The 13,857-nt window shown below is 34.8% G+C and overlaps 2 protein-coding genes and 1 pseudogene across 5 annotated transcripts; all 3 read left to right on the forward strand.

Annotated features, from left to right (window-relative positions):
* The first annotated feature begins 256 nt into the window (after positions 1–256).
* On the forward strand, positions 257–4,739 carry LOC105780252 (polyadenylate-binding protein-interacting protein 10). 3 transcript variants are annotated; one of them, XR_001129236.2, is made up of 12 exons: positions 257–599; positions 725–1,314; positions 1,408–1,518; positions 1,615–1,659; positions 1,764–1,836; positions 1,918–2,030; positions 2,158–2,217; positions 2,319–2,366; positions 2,459–2,527; positions 3,301–3,483; positions 4,174–4,235; positions 4,346–4,739. XR_001129236.2 is itself a non-coding variant. In XM_052629856.1 (12 exons), the coding sequence occupies exons 3-12, from the start codon at positions 778–780 to the stop codon at positions 4,401–4,403; spliced, it is 1,176 nt and encodes a 391-aa protein (XP_052485816.1). In that variant the 5' UTR covers positions 266–400; positions 523–599; positions 725–777; the 3' UTR covers positions 4,404–4,739. The 3 variants fall into 3 exon arrangements, 2 of the variants coding, with proteins under 2 accessions (XP_012459924.1, XP_052485816.1); XM_052629856.1 differs by lacking the exon at positions 3,301–3,483 and having other exon boundaries at positions 266–400; positions 523–599; XM_012604470.2 differs by lacking the exon at positions 3,301–3,483 and having other exon boundaries at positions 259–599.
* A 1,103-nt stretch (positions 4,740–5,842) lies between these two features.
* Positions 5,843–8,499, forward strand: LOC105779462 (uncharacterized; annotated as a pseudogene).
* Positions 8,500–9,677: 1,178 nt separating this feature from the next.
* On the forward strand, positions 9,678–13,007 carry LOC105779461 (structure-specific endonuclease subunit slx1). 2 transcript variants are annotated; one of them, XM_012603222.2, is made up of 5 exons: positions 9,678–10,103; positions 10,661–10,799; positions 11,496–11,629; positions 11,718–12,061; positions 12,158–13,007. In XM_012603222.2, exons 1-5 carry the CDS (start codon positions 9,844–9,846, stop codon positions 12,679–12,681), a joined length of 1,401 nt encoding a protein of 466 aa, XP_012458676.1. In that variant the 5' UTR covers positions 9,678–9,843; the 3' UTR covers positions 12,682–13,007. The 2 variants fall into 2 exon arrangements, with proteins under 2 accessions (XP_012458676.1, XP_012458675.1); XM_012603221.2 differs by having other exon boundaries at positions 9,679–10,103; positions 11,718–13,007.
* Positions 13,008–13,857: the final 850 nt, after the last annotated feature.

The following is a 13,857-nucleotide window of genomic DNA, read 5'->3' on the forward strand; positions in this document are numbered from 1 at the left end:
TTCTCATCTCTTTTCTCATTCTTTTCATTCATAAAAATCATTTATGAACAGGGTAAATTGATCAACTTTATGGTCAACCAAACTCCTTAAAACAATTTAGATTTTATCCTTGAAAATAATATTATTAAGAAAATTAATTTAATAAAATTCACAAGAAAAATTCCTTCATTTGGACAAAAGGAAAAAAAATCAAAATCAAAACTAGCGTCACATTAAAGAAAAATATAAAATTGGGAGGTTGTGAAAATGCGAAGAAAGTCCAATAGGGCAGAGTCAGCTGCACAAAAACAGACGATCCAAAGAAGGCAAAACAACCAAACTATTTTCCTCTCTTTCATAACCTCTCTCTCTCCAGACTTCCCTATATCTATCTACATGATCATCCCTCACTGTAACCAATGTATATTTTATTATAAATACATTTTAATATAAAGCTACAAACAAAATATTAATACTTATTTTCCTCTGTTTTACCCCTTCCTCCATCAATTTGCAGACTCTGTTCCCTTTTTTCTTTTTCAGTTCTTAATTCATAAAGTGACGACGATCCTAGAGGTGGGTTTGGCTTTTCATCCATGGAAACCATTTAGATAAGGGAGGTATGTTGCTCTCCTAACAACAACAACAACAACAACAATAACTATATATATAATTCTTTTCTCCTCCTTTTTTTCTGGGTATTGGTTTTCCGTATCATTAGATAGTTTTTGTTGTTTGTTTACAGAGGAATCTGAAAAAAAAAAAACAGTTCTTTTTAGAGGGAGTTTCGATTTGATCATGGCGGTTGCTGAGAGTGCGGGGGCGAAAATCGGGTCATCGGGTCAAAATTTGGAAAATACTGTGGTATCGTCTGACTCCAATTTGGTAAACGATCCAGATAAATCAAAGACCAAGACTGATTCCATGAATGGTGCTAAGACTACTAAAGAAGACATGTTTGAACAAGAAAATCCTGTAGCAATCACTAAGAGCAATGGCGATAGCAACATACCGATGCAGAATGGGTTTAATGAAAAGAACCAGCAGCAGACGGTGACAAAGAATGGAGGGCTTAATGGGTTTAGCAATGTAGAAAATGGGAGTAATGATGAGATTTTCAAGAACGAGATGAGAGATTTGGTTGAGATTTTATCTAAGCTAAACCCCATGGCTGAGGAATTTGTACCGCCTTCCCTTGCCAATCATCATCATCATGAAAAGCATGATCAAAACCAAAATCGAGATAATCGCTTTCCGGAAAATGGGTTTGGATATACTGACAATTTTGTAGTGCAGGCTAATTCTGGCAACGCTGATGGACATACTAATAGAAGGGTTTGCTACTTTCTATTTCCTTGGGGGCAGTTTTTATGTAGAAAATATTTTTTTGTTTGTTTTGGTTGATTTTCTCTTTTTATTCTTACTCAGAAAAGGAATAACTATAGCCAAGGGAAGAGAAGGTTGAACAATAGAACGAGCATTGCACAGCGAGAGGATGCTATTAGGAAGACCGTTTATGTATCTGATATCGATCTGCAGGTGACATATTTTCACACTTATGTCTTTTTGTCTCGGTTTTACTTTGTCTGTGTACTGATATGGTAATATCTTACTGACTGTATGGTTATCGAATAGGTTACCGAAGAGCTTCTTGCGGGTCTCTTTCTGAGTTGTGGACCAGTACTTGTTTCTTTCTCATGTTTAATACAAAAATTTCTGTTTATCCGACTTAGTACTGGTGGATTACCCCTCTAAAATAACTTCCTGTTATTCTGGTACAAAAGGTTGTTGATTGTCGTATATGCGGTGATACTAATTCTGTTCTCCGCTTTGCTTTTGTCGAGTTTTATAAAGAAGGTATTATGGAAGTCTTATGCGTTTTGTAAGCATTGATATCTACCCTCCATTTACAGCATTGACCATTCGATGTTCTTGTAGAGGATGCGAGAGCTGCTTTGAATTTGTCTGGAACCATGCTTGGTTATTATCCTGTAAGAGTGCTGCCTTCAAGGACTGCAATTGCACCAGTTAACCCAACTTTTCTACCGAGGGTAAAGCCTATATATAATGAATGAACTTTTACAGACTTGTTTGTAAGTTATAGAAGCTAAATCATAGTTAAGCTGATATTTGTTATCCCTTTTAAATACTTGGCTTCAACTTTTCTGTGTTCTTCAGTCTGAGGATGAGCGAGAAATGTGCACAAGGACCATTTACTGTACAAACATAGACAAGAAGGTAGTTTTTCTTGTCCATATTTTGTTTTCTTGAATGCTAGTGTGATACTGTGATTAGCAAGCAGAACAATAATTCCTGTCTTGTTTCTTCAATTTATACAGATTACTCAAGCTGACATCAAGCTCTTCTTTGAATCAGTTTGTGGAGAGGTCTGTAGTTTCTCATGTGACCTGCCTTACTAATGTTGCTTGTCTTTGTCACATTTGATGGTTTCATACTGAACACATTTGCTTTATGGTAGGTTAAACGCTTGAGGCTATTGGGAGACTATCATCACTCAACTCGTATTGCCTTTGTTGAGTTCAAAATGGTAGTTAATCTCTTGCTATCTTTTTTTACTGAAACTGTTGCAACATCTGTTTTTTTGGTTAAATTATCTGTCATGTTCTTTATCAAATTGAGAACATTCTGTATTATGTTGCGGCATATACGTTAAAAACTTACTAATTCTGAAGATGATAAATCACGTGGCCTATTCCCTTGCAACATTGTCTAGCCACTTGCTTCTTTACATTAGTAAGTTACCATTATGCTTTCTCTGGTTTTTCAAGCCTTAAACTTTTCTTGCATGGGGTTTATTGAGCTGAAGCATATAGAGGATTAAGTGAGTTGACATTGGTCAACCTCTTTGGGAAAGATCTCACTTGTTTTCTCCTGTTCTGGTTTTCGCTTTCTGTCCTCCTTTATATATGCTTCCTGATTGTGTTACTTGAATTGGTTTTGGGGATGTGAACCATATAGGGAATAAGTTGTCAATGACCATGGAAGTTGATTTAGGAGAATTGAAGTATTAAAGGAATCATCTCTGTAAGAGGTGTTCAGATCTTCCTATTGCCTTCTCCCACTTTCAGAGTCTCTAAGACCGGGGAAGGATGTGTTCATTTGTAGGGTCTTTACAGCTTTTGATGCAAGACCATTCAGACCAGTTGCGTTCTTGCCCGCTGGTCTGTGAATTGTTGATTGTACGAGTGTAAAATGAGGAGCCTATGCTCATTAGTGTAGTTGAAGGACAGTGAACCAAGTCAGTAAATTCTTCTCTTGTCTGCTGTTGACTAAGGGAAATGAGGATTTATTGTTTTGCAGAAAAATGTTTTCTGCGTTTAGTAGGTCTAGATTTGTCCAGCTTTCATCAACTATCCTGAGTTCTACTTGGGACCAGGGGATGGGCATGCATACCTGGAGCTCACTTGAATCTCAATGACTATATGAAGTGTTGTTGGAGGTTATTTGTGGATAAACCTCGTCTGAGGATGCACTCTGGACATGGTACTTCTTTTGTTTTGTGATTTAGATCACCACTCCATTCAACCTTTTGTCTTTAATGCTGGAAATATCTGCCATAAACTTGTCTTGTTTATCATTAATTGTGCAACCATTTATTTCTTCGTACTCATTTGTTGGTATGTTTTTTCTTTACCTGAGGCACTGAACTACTTTACAAGATGAATCGTTTTATCTGTTGCTGATCAAACATGAGTTAATTCACTTTCCTTCTTTTGTCTTTTGATTATTTCATGCTGTTCTAACAGTCAAGAACTTGTGTAGTTGAGTAACTGTGAAGAAAAGTCCGTGATAGTTTTTTTCTTCTTGTATTTAATTTAATCCATTTGGCAATTCCTGACTGTTGTTTCTTGTTCGCTGCATGTTTAAAGTAGCATAGTTGAACTGGGCTCTAAGCTCTTTGCTATGATATTACCCTCTTAACCATCCCATTATTAACCAAAGGTTTTGGCGTCATTAGCCCCGAACTTGTTGTAGCTGGAATCATTTGCACAAATATTTCTACGAAATGGAAATGCAACGTGTCTATTCTGATGCAGAAATATTTCATAATTTTTCCTAGTGGTTGTCGTTGAATTACCGTGCTGCAACTTGTTTACTGAACTGTCTCAGAGTGTTGGCTTTACTTGTAATGTTTGAGAATTATCTTTTTGCTTTGTTTTGCCTCTCCTGCAGGCTGAAAGTGCTATTGCAGCTCTCAACTGCAGTGGTGCAATTTTGGGATCACTGCCCATAAGGTTGGTTTGTGAGGCTTCTTTGTTTGAGCTGATGTTTTACATGTTTTTTTGGTTATAAGATTCATAACTTTCCCTAAAAATTGTGATTATGTTGGCCGTTTCACATGCAGGGTAAGCCCATCAAAGACACCTGTTCGGCCCCGTACTCTTCACCCTGCAATGCAGTGAAACATCCTTGCTTGTGTTCGTTCAACTGGCAATAGATTTACCACATACATAGGTACAGCAGTACAATCGAGGTACTTCTGGCGTTAATGTTATTATCTTGTTCATGCAACTTAGCATCTTTATTACTTGTAGGGGGTTAATTGCAGTTGTCTTTAGCTTGTAGAGTTGGATGTTAAATTTTTTATGTTGCATACGACAATGCAGTCTCTTGTTCCGGTATATCTAACTGATAAGACTGTTTCTTGGCTATTGCATTTTCAGATTCCCTTTATGTAATTATGTAGTACATTTTCCGATTCAGTGTTAAATATGAAATACCAGTAAGTAATAACATCAGATACTATCTGCTAAGTTGAGGATTAAATTTTAACTTGGCTGATGTGCATCATTTGAGTTAAAACTTTGAGTGTTCAATTACTGGTATGGTTCCACTATGCTACGCGTTGGGTCAATTAATTTTTTGGACCAAATTATAAAGTAACAATTTGAAGATCAAAATATGTTCCAAGTCTATGTTTTTTGTACGATTTAAATTTATTCGTGTTAGGGATCGACCCGATTAAGTAACGAACAAGTAAAAATAGCGGAAGAAATTGAGAAATTGAACACATAAATTTAACGTGAAAAAATCTCTCCAAAGAGAATAAAAAAATTAAAATTACGGGTAAAGATAATTTTACTATAATGGTAAAAGAGCGAATAGTATAAAAGATGAAGATAAAAATTAAATCTTGAGTTCTAATCTCTAATGGGTGTATTTTTTAATGTTGATAGGTCAAATAATAATAAAATAATTTAGACTAATGAAGTAGGATTCATGCTTAACAAATTTCCATTTTGACTCATATTTTCACAAAGCTATTTTTGCCAAAGGTCGCCACGAGCCTATCTTGAACTATGCAGGGAATTAACTGAGTCGAATTTGTGCTTAACAAATAGCCTTTGACTTATACACTGCCAAATCAAAACTAACTCGAGTCTGATTTTCACGAACACAGTACCTTAGTTTTTCAAAACATGCATCCAAAAGAGAACCTCTCTTCAACGAAACGGTCATACATTTTTCCCTCCTATGACCAAGTTGCCTCCGCTCCAAACGAGTTGACTTCGACTCCGTAACAGACGAGAAACGTCTGATTTCACCAATCACTGTAAAACCTTCCAGAATATAAAGACTGTCGGTCCTTTTACCTTTCAACAAAATGAGTGCTCCACGAGATACTTCAATGCCACTCGACTCGATGTTGATTCTGCATCCTTGCTAATCTAAAATACTCAAGGAGATAAGATTCTTTTATTTTGAGCTTTGTGCATATCATACGTAATGCTATAACTTTGCCTTGTACACGTTGATTGAACTAGATTTATTAAATTTCTTAAGGTGATATTGTTTTTCCTGTTGGTTCATTAGATGATTACAGCGAAGACATTTACATTGAAGACGAGGATGATCTAGAAGATGATGCAGAACCGGATAATGAAAACCGGTCCTCATGAATGTGAATAATGTTTTCTATCAACCAAGAGGCTTATTTGATGGCAATATCTTGCTATTCTATGAGGCTTTACTTATTTGTGAAGTTGGCAACTTGGTTTAATGGCCCACACTTCTCAAACTTTCATCAGCAGAGGAGAGCACCTATACAAGTTGTGGGCTTTGTTGTGGTTTCTTTCTTTCTTTCTAAAATAATGTATAAACATCAAATATTATCATTATAATTAAATCAAAAGCCGTCGGGCCTCAGTACAGCCAAACCCTGTTAATAGCCTGCTTCCCCTAAATATTTAAACCGGGGAACAACAGAGATAATTCATTAGTTTAATCAAATTGGGTATCTCTTACAACAACCTAAAATGAAGGTAAGAGTTGTGTGCAGGAAGCTGTATGATTACGTCCAATACGATCTCAAAGAAATAGCTTTCCCTTCTTCATTGCCTGATCCTCCCCACATCAAAAAGCGCCGCAAATTGACTTGGCACGAGCACTTCTTGGTACTTCACTTTTCCAATTTCTCTTCCGCAGTAAGAGTTTTGTTTGCTTATTGATTTCTGGGCTTTAATGATGAATGCTGTTAGATTCTGGGTTTCCCCCCTTCCTTTATATAATTGTATTTTTTTGATGATTTATGTGATGGAGAAGCTATATTAGTACTGGATTGTAGTTTAGGTATTACTGCCAGTTTAAAGAGCATGGCTCTTTCATTTCTCCATCATAGTAAAATAGTGAGCTTGGTTTGTAAATTGACCTCTCTCTTCTTTTTTTCTTTTTTTTTTTGTGTCGTTGCTATTGCTGTAAGCAAAACATTTTAGAATTCTGAAGCCTTTTTTTGGAAGAAAATAAATGCATGGTTTTTTACTTTAAATCAAGAACGTATGTTTGGAAGTACTTTACGTTTTAACTATTAGCAATTTCTTCTCAAATATGATGATTTTGCCACTTCCTTTATATATATATATATATATATATTTGCTTTTGTTCCATTTAACAAATTTTAAAGAAGCATAATGGAAATTTGAAATTTCACAGATGCTAGCTGGTGATCAGGGTGGAAATTAGATCATTGGGATATTGAAATGATCAAATGACTTTTATGTACTGTTCTGCTTACTTGATGGCTAACTTAACCACTTGAATGTCAAATAATGCTCAAGAACCTATTATTTGCCTATGCATTAGGGAATAAGAGGCATTTATTTTTAGTATGTAAGTAGTAAAAACCTGTCGTCCTCCTTTAGGTCTTGAAGGAGGCCTCTAGGCTTTATGCTGCAAGTTGGGTAAGGGATATTGGTCCTGGTCTTAGACCAAATGATTATAAGAAGGATGATGGGACTGAAGGTAAAATGGAGATAAGAGTAGGAGTTCAGAGACAGAACCTTTGACCTTGGAGGATATTGGTGAGGAACTTTACTTTGTGGTTTCTTATCTTGAAATGTTCTGATGTATAAGTTGTCTATAATGAATCAAGAAGTATATAGCATGACTTGCAAAATTTGCGGCATATTATATGTGCAATAAACCGTTAGATTCGTGCTTGAGACATCTTATGGAGGTCAAGGAACAAAGTCCCGTAATGCTTGAGTTCAGTTAGGTTTTCATTTCAATTTCCTTTTTTAGTAGAACTTGTCTGGAGGTAGCATGGAATTTATTCTTTGATTTCTTTTTCCCCTTGCTGCTCAGAGTCATTCGTGACTGCATTTTGTTTTTTTTATGTTGTTGGCACCTGTGTTCAAGTCTTATATTTTACGCTTCCATTGGCATATTTTTGGTGAATCCCTTCTTCACCAGGCCAAGGTTCAGTTGTTAAGGAAGATATTAAATTACTGTTTATCTCCTAGCAGTCTTAGTTGTTAAGGAAGATATTAAGTCTAGAGCCATTACAGTGACGATCATACCGTTAACTTATGCTATCTAGGTACCTTTTTTTTCTTCTTTTTGGTATCACCCTGAAGAATGATAGCATGACGTGCCATCTGCCAACATTCTATTTTCTGAACATCTTATTATATATTTCTTTAATTGATTTTAGAAAGAAAATTTTTAACTCATGATAATTTCCTACTTATTCTGTCATCATTTACCTTGTTGGGACAGCTTCTCTTTTTCAACTAAAATTTTTTAGGCCAAATTTCTCTCGTCTCACCCTTTTTTCTCTCTTATTTTCCTGGTATTATAGTTTATCTTGTTGAATTTTGCATTGTTTTGATGTTTTCTATGGAAATTATTTAATAGCGATTGCTGCAAGAGGAGGGATGGAGACTTTGAGGCCTGCTTTACAGAGGTTATACATGACAAAGGCTTCTGCATATAGAGATGCTCTTGAGAGTTTCATAGAAGGATATCAAGAAGGTATCCAGCAGGTCATGGAGGAAAAGGAAGATTCTTCTAAAGCACAGCTAGAAGGCAGTACTGATAAAAATTCAACTTGATGGCTGATAAGTGCATAATCAGTGATGCATGTGAGTACTTCATAATTTACCAAGTAATGTACTTAACCGTCCATTATAACTCCTAATGGCCTAATTACCTTTTAAGGCCTTCAATCTATTGATTCATAATCATTTAGCAATATTAACTAATAACAATTAACTTTTGCAACTTTGGCGATTCAGTTCTTTTTCTTAATTAACTATCTAAATGGAAAAAATTACCTAACCAAATTTTAATTCAACACTAGAATAACTCTGTGAATAACAAATAAATAATAAAATAGTAACTCATTGGTCAAAAACATGGTCTTGAAACTACTATTTTTGACACCACTGAAAAACAGGATATTACAACCCGATTGTGGCACACATTTAGGGGATCAATGATTATGTCTATTTATAATTTTTTGAAGTTGTTTGCTTTGTTTTACATTCACAATATATACTTATTTAAAAGATAAATATCACATAAGTTTTTAAGTTAAGGATTTTGAATATGTTGGACCATACTACAAACGTTGTAATTCTTGAAGGATTTAAATGAAAATTTAGTAAATTAATTTTGTATAGGGTTTGTGTAAGTGTTTGTGTGACTTTTACAGTGAAATTGGAGTTTTGGATTGGAAAGAAATTGAGTTTTTACTGTACGAGTGTTTACACTTTAACGAAGAAATTAATGAATAAGCTAGTGTTTTTGCTGTATGAATTAGTCTTTTAATTAGCTGTTCTCCTCGATGCTCTCGAGTTGTCTAGACCTGTTGGCTTCGTATAACCTGAGACATTGTGTTGCAATGCGATCCAGCTTCTCGGTTGATGGTTCCATGCTTAATGCTTACATGCTAGATGAAATTCGTAGGTCATCTAGTTCCACACCACGGCACCATTGTAAATTCAAATATACATTAAAACTATTACAATATTTATCTCAAACGTGGGAAAAGATAAATTTACAAATTTCTAATTTCAAACCGAGAAAAAAAAATAATTTTTAGAAAAGAAAATGCTCCGCCAACTCAGTGAAAACGTGGCTTTTTCTCTCTCCTAAACCAGTATAGATTGATAAATTTCAATAAAAAAAAAGCCAAAATTCTCAATTGATTTTTTTTCCAGCATATTTACATAATTTTGCTCATAATTAGCGATAAAGACTTAAAAGAATATTTACAACGAAAAAGATCTAAGATACCAACTTAAGGGCGTTTATCCGGCCTTTGTTTATATTTATTTTAGTTTAAATTTAATTATTTTTCAACTACTAATTTAATTCTATTTTATATTAATTTATTTAATTTTAAATATATAAGTTTTTTATATAATATCTACGACTATTTATAACCTGTGTTTTGGTGTTCCCGTCAGCTATCTCAAAGATTAATTAAAGGGGTTAAATGCAATGTCACCCTACTCTTGTTTAATCGGTTTTCTCAAATTAATTGTCTTAAATTTGACGAATTAACTTCCACTACATCCAAATTCAAGTCCATTTGCTGTGCTGTGAGTGAATTGGAGAGAGATGAGAAGGGGGAAAATTGCCCCAGATGGCAATGAAGCGAGAAAGAGGAGCGAGAAAGGAGACTCCAAATCCCTCAATGCCTATTTCAAGCAGAGGAAGTCACGAACAGAAGACTTCAAATGCCGGGATCTTGAAGGAGAAAATCAGAAACAAATAAGAGAATCGGGAAATGAAAATAAGGGCAAGCCGGGAAAAGGGTTCTTCGCTTGCTATCTGCTAACCTCTCTCAGCCCTCGTCATAAAGGCCACACCTATATCGGGTCTGATTCTACTGTTCTCTTCCTATATTAGTATTTTGCCTCATCCTCACCGTGTTTCTTTCTTATCTCAACATTATGGATGCTAATGCTTCTTTTTTTTTGCTGTCAAAGATTGATCTTTTCTTTTTTGGCAAGATATCTTTTCCAATTTTACCTCTAAGGTTCAGCTTTATGATTCTGCACTTCTCACTCGAGTGTTTTGAATGGTACATGACATGTTCGAAGGCTTTTATTAGATTCGTATTTACACATTTTGAGGTTTATCTGAGTAAATTCAATTTTAACTCGATGTTTACTTGGTTATGATCTTTAAATTCAAATTTCGCTTTTTTCCCTTCAAATTTTCCGTGTTGTTTCTTTTATGGTTCATGTTTGATTCGTTACCACTTACCATGAAGAAATTGATGCTACTATCTATGTGGTTTAATAAGTCATTTAAATAATATCAGCTTGCAGTTGTTTTCCTTTGATATGAGGTTCTCTAGTAAAAAATTCAAGCTGACCAAACAGTTTGCAGTTTGAACTATTTATATAACGGCAGTGTTGCCTAATTGCAGATTTACTGTGAACCCACTGCGTCGAATAAGACAGCACAATGGGGAAATAGGGAGTGGTGCTTGGAGGACAAAGAGCCGACGCCCGTGGGAAATGGTTGTGTGCATATATGGTTTTCCAACCAATGTATCTGCTCTTCAGGTCGTATATATAATATATATTTTATATTTTATATATAGTCTATAACATGGTTGTATTCGAATCTGTTGCATCACCTTTTGGGCTTAGTAGAAAACTGGCAGGTTATGCTTAAAATGCCATTTATATGACTATGAATTGGTCTATCTCAGTCTCATCATTTAGCGCTTGTTGATTTTCTTGTATAGATGCGCTCAGGATCCTAGCTTGCTTGTTGTAACAAGGAATTTGGTTGGGCTCAACAGCTATATTCTACCTTGAGTTTTCATGCATTTCTATCATCTTTTTTTATTGTTATGGTATTTGGTTAACTTATTCCAGCGACTGCAGCAGAATATCTTCTCACTCTAGATGAGATTTGGCTATGGCAGGAAACCTTTAGTTTAGGGTTATCTACTTTATTGTGAAATTTAATTGTCTTATGTTGTCCATGCTTAGTTGATGAAGTGCTATATATAAATGTGTATGTTAAATTGAGCCATAAGGCAACAGGAGATAGAGAATGCCGGATTTTTTTTAAATGCAGAAAAGGCAGCGTTTTGACACTCGAAGAGACATTCTTGATTGGTGAACAATGCTTCCAAATTTTAAAATTTTCTGAGCTAATTGATTTTATTATATGTAATACTTCCAATAACTGTTCTGACTCATGGTTTGTTACTAATATATAAATGTTTTCTGATGGGTTGATGCCTGCAGTTTGAGTGGGCCTGGCAGCATCCTCGAGAATCAGAGGCCGTGAGGCAAGCAGCTGCAACTTTTAAATCCTTCTCTGGTGTCACCAATAAGATAAAACTTGCATATACGATGCTCACCCTCCCTGCCTGGCAGAGGTACATACTTGCCTTTTATCCCTGATAACTCCTGTTTTGTTTAGGTCAATAGTTGGTTAACCAATGTGTTATATTGTTGTTTGATCAGCTTGAACATCACGATAAACTACTTCTCAACCAAATACACAAATCATTCTGCTAGTTGCCCAAGCTTGCCGGAGCAGATGAAAGTTAAAGTTTCACCAATGGATGAGCTCCCCTGCTATACTGAACCAAATGAGATTGAATACAAAGATGATTGTGATAACTTGGATGAATATGACGAAGTCAGTGATACATGTGAAACTGTTCCAGAAACATATCCAAATGAAGTGGTTATTGTTTCAGCAGATAATTTGCATAGCATCATTCATGAGGCTTGTCATGAACAATCTGAACACATTGAAGAACATGGGACAAGAAAACCAGGGGAGTCATCCAATCTTGGAGTCGGTAATGTAGAGTCACTAGTTTTCATTGATCCCCCTACTAGCAAGGCAACCTCAATTGCTACTGGCCTCACTGTGGTAAAGGCTGCTGAATGTGCAGATATGAGCATTGCTGGGAAGGAGTCTTTGAGGGGCATGCGGTTTAAATATGCTGTGGAAGCTGATGAAGATCCACAACCATCGGTAAAAGAGGTAAAAGAGAAACCATCAACTACTGATGAGGAATATGAAAAGCTAGGGGACACTTGCACTTTTGGTGTATATCACAGGCAGCCATTTGATGTCATTTGTTCACCAGTACGAGCATCTTCCTCAGTTTTTACTAGCCTTTCTAATGAAGAGACAGCTGAAGGAACCAATGTAAGCATTATTGAGAAGGAATGTCGGATTCAGAAGCAATTTTCAGCTTTTGTAGCAGCCAGTGGAGATCAACAGTCATGGAGAAAAGAGAAACCATTGACCACTGAAGTTGCAGTTTTGAAGGAACATGTCCCTAGTTTCGATGTCACTCGTGAACCTGAGGTTATAGATTTGTTAACCCCATCTCCCAGCTATAGAGTCAGGCCATGCACCAAGAAAAGAAGAATTTCCAAGTTTTCTCCTGAGATCATAGATCTCACTTGAGCTTTGTCTGAGCATAGAATTTTGGGCATGGATTAACAGGAGGATTAAGCGGGCCACAAGAGTAATTGTTTTATCCCTTAAATCAACTGGAAGGTCTGGGTAGGGAATTTTATTCATTTCTACTATGACAATAACCCGTTCTGCTTTAATGCTAATTGATCAGATTAGAAGTAATTGTTTTTCATCAAATACTACAATCCTGCCTAGCTGATGATGGGAAAATTACTTCATTTTATATTAGCGCTTTGCTTATATTGAAATTAAGAGAAATTAATTTGAGTTTTTAGTCTGAAATACAAGATGGTCACATCATAAATTGATTGTTCTTTTTCTTGCATATGTTCCTTTGGACCATCATAAATTGATGGTAACCTGGAGGTGGGTATGAGATAGCTATAATTTCTCAGTGGCATACTCCACTTAAAATTCAATTCATGCTTTTGCTATTAATTTTTGCATTTGCTAGTTATGAATTTAGTTTTTACCAGTTTCTGATATCACTGCGTTACACGTTAATATATGAGTTTATATTTTTATTATTTAAAATAATTTTTTACTTAAATTATTATCTGCACTTTTATTGTAATTTAAAATATTCATATTTATAGATAACCAACAATATTTTATTTTAATTGCTTTTTATTCTAAACATGAGAACATATTTTATTTATATTTCATTTTCGGGTACCTAGGCTGCAACAAAAATATTTATTTATTGTTTTATTTTATTTTAAAGGCACTTGGAGTGTTGCAATTTTTTTTAAAATTTCTGATATAACTATGAAATTATTATTTATTATATTTTATTTTTGGAGCACAGGATGGTATTACAATTTCCTTTTTACTTTTCAGGATTACTATAAAATTATTATTTACTATATTTCCTTTTCAGGAAAATAATTATAAAATTATTATTTATTCTATTTTATTTTGGACACTCGAATTTGAGTATAGTGCTGTAAATTTTATTTTATTTTGGAGATAACTATAAAACTATTATTTTTATATTTCATTCTTGGGGAAATTTGGCTTGAGCATGATGCTACAAATTTTTTTATTTTCCAAAAAATTAAAAATATATTATTTGTTATATTTCATTTTCGGAAAACTTGTGCTTGAGTATGATGCTTGAAAATTATATTTTATTTTTGGGATAGCTATAAAATTATTAATTAT

The sequence above is a fragment of the Gossypium raimondii genome, chromosome 4 (genome assembly GCF_025698545.1).
Source record: "Gossypium raimondii isolate GPD5lz chromosome 4, ASM2569854v1, whole genome shotgun sequence".
NCBI classification, from domain to species: domain Eukaryota; kingdom Viridiplantae; phylum Streptophyta; class Magnoliopsida; order Malvales; family Malvaceae; genus Gossypium; species Gossypium raimondii.

Excerpts from the sequence above, each read along its gene's own strand:
- LOC105779461 (XM_012603221.2), top strand. The coding sequence starts at position 9,844 with ATGAGAAGGGGGAAAATTGCCCCAGATGGCAATGAAGCGAGAAAGAGG. Across the intron at positions 10,104-10,660 it reads AAAGGCCACACCTATATCGG|ATTTACTGTGAACCCACTGC; the intron begins GTCTGATTCTAC and ends GCCTAATTGCAG. Across the intron at positions 11,630-11,717 it reads ACCCTCCCTGCCTGGCAGAG|CTTGAACATCACGATAAACT; the intron begins GTACATACTTGC and ends TTGTTTGATCAG.
- LOC105780252 (XM_012604470.2), top strand. The coding sequence starts at position 778 with ATGGCGGTTGCTGAGAGTGCGGGGGCGAAAATCGGGTCATCGGGTCAA. Across the intron at positions 1,315-1,407 it reads ATGGACATACTAATAGAAGG|AAAAGGAATAACTATAGCCA; the intron begins GTTTGCTACTTT and ends ATTCTTACTCAG. Across the intron at positions 2,528-4,173 it reads CCTTTGTTGAGTTCAAAATG|GCTGAAAGTGCTATTGCAGC; the intron begins GTAGTTAATCTC and ends CCTCTCCTGCAG.